We start from the raw sequence: 8,423 nt of genomic DNA on the forward strand, positions 1-8,423 counted from the left end.
ACGTGCAGTTTTGTTTTAACATTACAGGAGTATTAAAAGATTCACAGTTTATTGTCTAAAATATCTGGTCCCCCATAGCCCACAGATGACAAGAGAGAGAGAAAAATAATAATAATCCTTGCATTTGATGTAGAGCCTTATCACGTTGTTGAGACGTCTCAAAGCACTTTGCAGAATATACTGTAGAGTGGATTGACTGTGTATTTTGTGGGCGAAACGCGGCAGCCAATCGTACACAACGGTGTCCCACAAACAGCCGTGGATTGAGTGACTAAATTATTATTATCTTTCAATCGTGTTATCGTTTCCCACGCCTGATATAAAGGACTTCCAAAGCAAGGAATACTCAATAAAAAAAAGTCAAGTTGTTCGTTCTTTGATTTGGAGAATAGGTGATGACCACAAATACCAGGACTTTGTTTTACCCCTTTCTCCATGAAAACAGTAATAATCAATAGGGCCTCTTCTGATCAATACTATTAAATTCTCAAACTTCTGATAGTGTGTTTAAAAGTCCTACTTTTTTTTAGGAAGGAAGGAATCATTCCAGCAATTAACAGAAAATGGAAACAAAATATATGAGATAAATACACGTTTCGAACAACTTCCCCAAAGTTTCAGGAACAAAATGGTTTGAAAACTTTTTTTCTCTCTCTCCAACATAAAAAGCTCTCGTCTCTCTCTCTCTCTCCGCACTCGTGATATCTCTTTCGCAAACTCAGGAAAAGTTAGGTCTAAAAACTTTACAAAATAAAAAAAAGGGATGTTTTGCAGAAGAATTGAACCAAATTTCACTTGGTCCTCACGGAGGATTGTTGTTAAGGTTATTTGTTATTTTGGTCTGTAATCTGCCTGTAAATCGCTTCTCAGATCAAGTCCTGGACAGAACGTTTCGTGTTTTCTTTCGACTTTTTCTTTGAAAAGAAAGTCGGTTTGGGTCGGCCAGGAATTGGCTTCCTTTCGGAGATCAGCAGGCACTTAAAACTGGAATGAATGACACAGTGCTCCACTTTTTTTTCAGTCCTTCATTAGTGCATATTGCCATGGAAGACTGGTCAAGTCTCAAGTCCCTCTTGAGATCCAAGTTCTTGTTCTCTCCCCCACCCCCAACCCCAACGCAAGTGTGCTTTTTTTTTGTTGTCGTTTCTAATTGGCTTTGTTAATCCCCAGGCGTTTTTGTGAGGACCTTTTTAAGGCCTGGTGAGGGTTGTGTAGACTGGCTGTTCCCAATTAGTCGGGCTGTGAGACGGCGGGATGGACAGAGGATTCAGGATGGGCGAGGCATAGGAGCGCCGGGAAGGATGGAAATACGGGTACTGGTAGATACCGGAAGGGTAGCCGGGGTAAGGGTTGTAATAATTGGTGCCTTGGATGTCTGAATAGTCACACTGAGGGCCTGAGAAAACTGCGGTTGCGGAGCTGCAACTCTGGTTGCTGAAGGAACTGTAATCGGATTGGGGTCCGTGCTGCTGCTCGCTGTAGTGGCTGGGGCTCAGCTGCTCGGTTTTGATGTGCGGCCTCTGTTGACCAGGCTCGCTGGAGACCGATGAGGAGGAGGACGAGGACGAGTTGCTCTTGTGGTTCCACACCACTTGGGTTCCCGCCCCGTTGGCCGAGTAGGACACGCTGTAGGAGCCGGTGGAGTTCTGCAGGTGGCCGTGAGAGTGAGGGTGAGCGTGAGCGTGGTCGCCTGGGAGACCCCCGTGCCCGTTCAGCGGCAAGTACTGGTCGAACTCGTGCACGTCGAAGGTCTCGATGTTGCTGATGACCTCACTGCTGAGCTCGCTGATGTCCACGTTGCTGAAGTCGATGTTCTGCCGGCCGTTCTCCACCAGGGGGCGCCCCTCTCGCTTCAGCTCCTGCTTGGCCGTGTGCAGGTCTGTTTTGGGGGTGGTGGGAGGTGTCGGGGGCCCTTGGTTGTGACCTGAGGAGAAGCCAACATGAGACATTCACTCAACCTACAAGTTACTGCAGAGGAGATATTTTCGTCAAGCCTCCACTGGTGCTAACTGCTCTATCGGAGCTCCCACTGCTCCGCTCCCGACTTCCTGTGTTTGCTCTTCAGTCTGGCTCAGTCGGTAAACACTCTCGCCTCCGAGTCAGAAGGTTGTGGGTTCAATCCCCACGTCAGGCGCGGAGTCAAGGCTGCCACTCCAGCGCAGAGCCTGTTAACAGGCGGACGTTAACAATCCTGTGGCCTTATTCGAAAAGACAAGGGAGTTTCTCCCAGTGTCCTGGTTAAGAAATCCCCCCAGATCATTCACTTCACGCCTAATTGCCGTTGCCGTGTGCAAGTTGGCTGCCGCGTTTTACTCAAATCACTACACTTTACAGTGAATCCTCTGAAGCTCTTTGAGATGTCTGGATGATACATTAAGGCTCTTCATCAAATGAAAGAATTACTGAAGTTCTTTTTAATAATCCAAATATTTGAAGTGCCCCCCTGCCTTTGTGGTATTGCAATAGCCAGCAATAGATGATAATAATAATAATTAATAATAATAATAAATAATCCTTGCATTTGATATAGCGTCTTATCACATAGTTGAGATGTCTCGTCTATACATTTATAGAGTCCACCTAACCCTAAATTCCACTTGGCTTTTACGACACACTGGCCCTTTGTGCAATGAATGGGTTAATCAACATCTTACAAAGCGACAAAACCGACGGAAGTTCATGGCTTCAAAACTGGTCAAGTGGCTTTGAAACCGTGACAGGGATCCCGGCCTGAGACTCGCTTGTTATTGTGCAAAGACACAGTGCTCAGTTTCCATTAATGCTTAACGCTGCAGGGTGGGGTTCCCTCTTAATCATTAATGCCTGCTCCCTCGTTAAACATGTGGGTTTCGGGCTCGGGCTGCCTGGCTTCGGGATTATTAAAAGCCGACAAAAAAGGAAAAACTTCCGTCCTGATTACTGTGTCGAGACAGGCCAGGCATTTCAGCGTACGTTTGCAATAATTTGCATTTAAGTGTTTTTCTCCCTTTCCCAACTGTTTCCCTTTCCTCAATTCCCCCCCCCCACCATTTTTTTTCCCTCCCTTATCTCCTTTTCCCTCCCTATTTGCCACCTATTGTCCCATCCCGCCTGATTTCCCCCACCAATTCCACCCCCCCCAAAAAAAGTCAAATAAAGCTTCCCACGTGTCCTGCTCTTTGTCCTACTTGAGTCTATCGTATTTATCGTATTCCGCCTTTACCAGTGAGGGGGGGGGGTGGGGGTGTCAGTACTCTAAAGCACTCCGAGACGCCAACCCTGTGTGTTATGTAACCGCAAGTTGCGGTGGCTGTTGTGACACCTTTGGTCGCTCAACCCCCGACTGTTTGTAGCTGCCGCGTTTCGCCCATAAAACACACAGTCACTACACTCTACAGCGTATGCTGCGAAGCGCTTTGAGACGTCCCGAAGAGGTGATGGGGCGCTGGGTCAAATGCAAGGATTATTATTAATATTATTATTATTAATTTTGCGGATCACCCCCGCCACCCCCCCACCCGGAGTTTGACTTACCTGTGTGCTCGCTGGGATGGTGCCCCTCCGAGATAACTCCGGCCCCCAGGAGGTTGTCCGAGGGATGGATACTTTTAAAGAGCTGACTCCCAGACACGTGGCCCTGATCGGGGCTGGCCTCGGACTCGGCTTGTCCGTTCTTCACGCTCTTTCTCCTGCGGGGCTGGTACTTGTAATCGGGGTGATCTTTCTTGTGCTGCACTCGCAAGCGCTCGGCCTCCTCCACAAAAGGTCTCTTCTCGCTCTCGTTCAGCAAACTGCGGGCGAGATCGGTCTCTCGTTTATCGGTCGTTAATTTATTCATTCGCGATCAATAATTCACCCTGGTGGCCCGACCACCCATCCCCTCCCCTTCCCCCCACCCCCACTCCGCCCAGCATTCGCTTCAGGGCTGTTTGTGGGGACATCACTGCGCACCCGCTGGCTGCCGAGTTTGCGCCCAGCCCCACCCCGTGCAAAAAAAAACCACACACACTCGCCCCACTTTACAGTAAAATTCCCGCAAAGCGCTTTGAGACACCTCAACAACCTGATAAGGCGACATGTCAAATGCAAGGATTATTGTTGTTAGAATTAGAATTATTACAAACCAACGCAAACAGTTCGGACTCCCCCCCACCTCCTCGCCGCCCCCCCCCCCCCCCCCCCCGCCTCGCCCTGCTCGGCCACTCTCCGACCCAAGCTTTTCCTGACATCTCTAAAACCTTGTCTCTCTCTCGTTACATAAAGGGCTCCTTCGCGTTCGTCTCAGTACTAACATCTCCAGCAGTGACCGGAATGCTCTCGTGTGTGATGTTATCATTAGCTCTGCCCAGACCAGTCGGTTACAGGACACTGTACTGAATGGGACAGGGACTGCGCCGGTCCACAAGCTCAAGAGAAAAACGATCCCGCTTCACGTTTCACCCCCCACCCCCAACCCCACATAATCCGATCCCGGACAGTCAGACGATCGAGCGAATGTTCAGCCCTCTCTGCCCTCCGATCTCTGGAACGCCGTCCCAGAGACCCTTCACCTCACCCTGCCTTCGTAGTCTGCCTTAAAACCTCACGTCTCAACTGTGCTTGTGGGACGCTACTGGGCTCAAACACCCACAAAATACCCAGTCAATTCACTTTACAGTCTATCCTGCGAAGCGCTTTGAGACGTCTCGAGCGACATGATAAGGCACTGTATCAAACGCAAGGATTATTATCATTAATATTATTATTATTCTCCTGGCCTGAAAGGTGGTGTTTAAACGTAACTTGTCGCTGAAACTCTCGCTTGCGGGTTAGGACTGAGCGTGATGGTCAATGAGTTAAGTTAGTTGGTGGCGAATTTGCCCTGGAAACAATTGACCTGTGTGGTCTTGCACACTTCCCTGTACCTTTCAACATCTAACTAAACTGGTTTTATTAGAGGCATCAAGTAACTGCCAGTCAAGTCTTCCTAGTGGATTAAGGGAATTGCAATTTATACAGTGATTACAGATCGGAGCAATATATTTATTCACATGTGAGAACCCCAGTTGCCTTTTTTTTTTGTTTTGCTTGACGTAAATTGCTGGCTGTAATAAATAGCCTCCTATTACTTAATCAGCTAAAACATTAACATGTGCGCTTTTCAAAGCTATAATCATGGAGCTCTGGCATATTTAGAAGGGTGCGGAGGCGGGGAGGGAGGGAAGGGTAGAGAGAAAGAGAAATAATAATAATAATAATAATAATCCTTGCATTTGATATAGCGCTTTTCACGTCGGGAGGATGTTGCAAAGCGCTTCACAGAACACACTGTAAAGTGAATTGACTGTATATTTGTGGGCGAACGCGGCAGCCAATTGCGCACAGCAATGTCCCACAAACAGTCGTAGATTGAAAATGACCAATTTTATTATTGTTTTTGGTTTTGGAGGGATTATTATTATTATTAGAGAAAGAGAGAGGGGGGGGTGGAGGGGGAGAGAAAGAAAAGGAAGAGGGGCATAGCCTCCTACCCTAACTTCCAGCCAAATTCCCCCCAAGAGCCGGGTAAACCAATGTCTGAAAGTATCATTAATGATACTTAGTGCATTGCAAATCCATGTAGACAAGTGCCTGATTGTGCCATATATTTAGTAGTTTGAGAAAACACAACTAAACCCCTGAAGAAAAAAGGAAGAATTCTTGCACAGAAAAATATTTAGCACAAGTCGAATTCCAACCGTCCTTTCCCCCCCACCCCCCAAATAAACCGACGCGTCTCAGCTTTAGTCAAGAATCTCTGGCGATTGATACAGATTCAGCGCAGGTATTATTCTTAATTAATTCATTAAATGCAACAGATTTTATTGGGGGAAGTGGAGAGAATTTCTCCCCACACCCCACACGCCCCCCCCCCCCCCACCAAAAAAAGTCTCAAACAAGTCAAACTCTCAAACCAAGAGGTATTGGAGAGAAAACTTTGGAACTATATAAAACTTTGGAACTATATAAAACTGTGGAACTATATAAAACTGTGGAACTATATAAAACTTTGGAACTATATAAAACTTTGGTACAAACTTTTTTTTTTGGGGGGGGTGTGTTTGCTGTTTAGGTTTTTTTCTCTCTCTCCCCCCCCCTCCCTCCCTCCCTCTCTTTTTAAACCAAAACAAATACTTCTAATATAATCCAAACTAAATTTAGAGTTGACATCGATTTGTTTTTTTCTGTGACAACATCCCCCCAACACCCCCATCCTCCTCCTCCCCCCCCACCCTCCACACCCCCCCCCCCAAAAAAAACACACACACACACAACAAACAACAACAAATTGAAGCAAAAGAAAACCCTGAAATGCATCGATTTCACTTAAAATAATGAGTTTGCAATTGGGGGGGAGAGGAGGAGGGGGAGAAGGGGGGAGAGGGGGAATCCATAAGGATTAGGAAAGTGCTGGTGGTTGGGGGGGGTGAGAGAGGGAGGGAGAGGGGGAGAGTGAGGGGGAGGGAGAGAGAGTGGGGGAGAGAGAGTGGGGGGGGGGAGAGTGGGGGAGAGTGAGGGGGAGTGTGTGAGGGAGTGTGAGGGGGAGTGTGTGAGGGAGTGTGTGAGGGAGTGTGTGAGGGAGAGTGAGGGGGAGTGTGTGAGGGGGAGTGTGTGAGGGAGAGTGAGTGGGAGAGAGTGAGGGGGAGTGAGTGAGTGAGGGAGAGTGTGTGAGGGGGAGTGTGTGAGGGAGAGTGAGTGGGAGAGAGTGAGGGGGAGTGAGTGAGTGAGGGAGAGTGTGTGAGGGGGAGTGTGTGAGGGAGAGTGAGTGGGAGAGAGTGAGGGGGAGTGAGTGAGTGAGGGGGAGTGTGTGTGAGGGGGAGTGTGTGTGAGGGGGAGTGTGTGTGAGGGGGAGTGTGTGTGGGGGGGAGTGTGTGAGGGGGAGTGTGTGTGGGGGGGAGTGTGTGAGGGGGGAGTGTGTGTGAGGGGGAGAGAGTGAGTGGGAGTGTGTGTGAGGGAGTGTGTGTGTGAGGGAGTGTGTGTGTGGGGGGAGTGTGTGTGTGGGGGGAGAGTGAGTGGGAGTGTGTGTGGGGGGAGTGTGTGTGTGTGTGGGGAGTGTGTGTGTGTGTGAGGGAGTGTGTGTGAGGGGGAGTGTGTGTGTGTGGGGGGTAGTGTGTGTGAGGGGTAGTGTGTGTGTGTGTGTGTGTGTGTGTGTGGTGGGGGGGGGCATGTGTGTGTGTGTGGGGGGGGAGGGCTGTGTGTGTGTGTGGGGTGTGTGTGTGTGTGTGGGGGGGTGTGTGGGGTGTGTGTGGGGGTGTGTGTGTGTGTGTGGGAGTGTGTGTGTGGGGGAGTGTGTGTGTGTGGGGGGGTAGTGTGTGTGTGGGAGTGTGTGTGTGTGTGGGGGAGTGTGTGAGGAGGAGTGGGGGAGTGTGTGAGGGAGAGTGAGGGAGAGTGAGTGGGAGAGAGTGAGGGGGAGTGTGCGTGTGTGGGGGGGGGTCGCCTTACCGCCACAGTTTTCCGAGGGTTTTGCTGAGCTCCGCGTTGTGGAGGTGCGGGTACTGATCCGCCAGTTTGCGGCGCGCGGCCTGAGCCCACACCATGAAGGCGTTCATGGGCCGCTTGACGTGGGGTTTGTTTTTGGAGGAGCCGTTGATCCTCACGGGCATTGGGACCAGAGTCCAGTCATAGCCCTTCAGCACCTGACTGACCGCCTCTCGGATACAGGCGGGGAAGCGCTCGTCCTCCTCCTCCTCCTCCTCCTCCTCTTCCCCTCCCTCTTCCTCTTCTTCGTCCTCGTCCCCCGGCGGCAGCTGCTTGCGGTCGGGGAAGGAGCCCGAGCCCCTCCCGGTGCCGTCCTCGGACTCGGTGTGCGGGGCCTCGCTGTCCGACATGGAGCCCGGAGAGCCCACCGACTCGCTCTCAGACCCGCTGCAGCCCGGACTGCCGCACACCACCAGACCCCCCCCCACCACCACCCCCCCACCCCGCCCCGGCGCCACCTTCTCCTGCTCCTCGGTCATGGTCAGCATCCACTTGAGCCCCCACCCCCCAACCACTCCACCCCCACCACCCACCACCACCACCCACCCAACACCACCCCCAACCCCCCAAAAAAATCCTTCTCTTAATTGCACACCAACACTCTTCTTCTCCCCTCTCCCCCTTCTTCTTCTCCCCTCTCCCCCCTCTTCTTCTCCCCTCTTCTTCTCCCCTCTCCCCCTCTTCTCCCCTCTCCCCCCTCTTCTTCTCCCCTCTCCCCCCTCTTCTCCCCTCTCCCCCCTCTTCTTCTCTCCTCTCCCCCCTCTTCTCCCCTCCTCTCCCCCCCCCCAAAAAAAAATAATCTTATTTGCAAACAAAATCCAACTCAACCCCAACCCCTCAAAAAACCTCCTAATTTGCAAAACACCCCACTCTCTCTCTCTCTCTCTCTCTTCCCCTCTCCCCCCCAAAATAATAATAATAATAATAATAAACCAGAACAACTCACA

At 50.6% G+C, this 8,423-nt stretch overlaps 1 protein-coding gene across 1 annotated transcript; it reads right to left on the reverse strand.

Annotated features, from left to right (window-relative positions):
- Window positions 1–240: 240 nt before the first annotated feature.
- sox8a (SRY-box transcription factor 8a) lies at window positions 241–7,982 on the reverse strand. The gene is made up of 3 exons (XM_042341061.1): window positions 7,441–7,982; window positions 3,514–3,770; window positions 241–1,924 (listed from the first exon to the last, which is right to left on the reverse strand). Exons 1-3 carry the CDS (start codon window positions 7,962–7,964, stop codon window positions 1,191–1,193), a joined length of 1,515 nt encoding a protein of 504 aa, XP_042196995.1. The 5' UTR covers window positions 7,965–7,982; the 3' UTR covers window positions 241–1,190.
- Between the last annotated feature and the right edge of the window lie 441 nt (window positions 7,983–8,423).

This window comes from Callorhinchus milii, unplaced genomic scaffold (assembly GCF_018977255.1).
Source record: "Callorhinchus milii isolate IMCB2004 unplaced genomic scaffold, IMCB_Cmil_1.0 Scaffold16, whole genome shotgun sequence".
NCBI classification, from domain to species: Eukaryota; Metazoa; Chordata; class Chondrichthyes; order Chimaeriformes; family Callorhinchidae; genus Callorhinchus; species Callorhinchus milii.

Coding starts and splice junctions, on each gene's coding strand:
- sox8a (XM_042341061.1), bottom strand. CDS start 7,964: ATGCTGACCATGACCGAGGAGCAGGAGAAGGTGGCGCCGGGGCGGGGT. Junction 3,771..7,440: donor ACCCTCGGAAAACTGTGGCG/GTAAGGCGACCC, acceptor TCTCGCCCGCAG/TTTGCTGAACGAGAGCGAGA. Junction 1,925..3,513: donor CCATCCCAGCGAGCACACAG/GTAAGTCAAACT, acceptor GCTTCTCCTCAG/GTCACAACCAAGGGCCCCCG.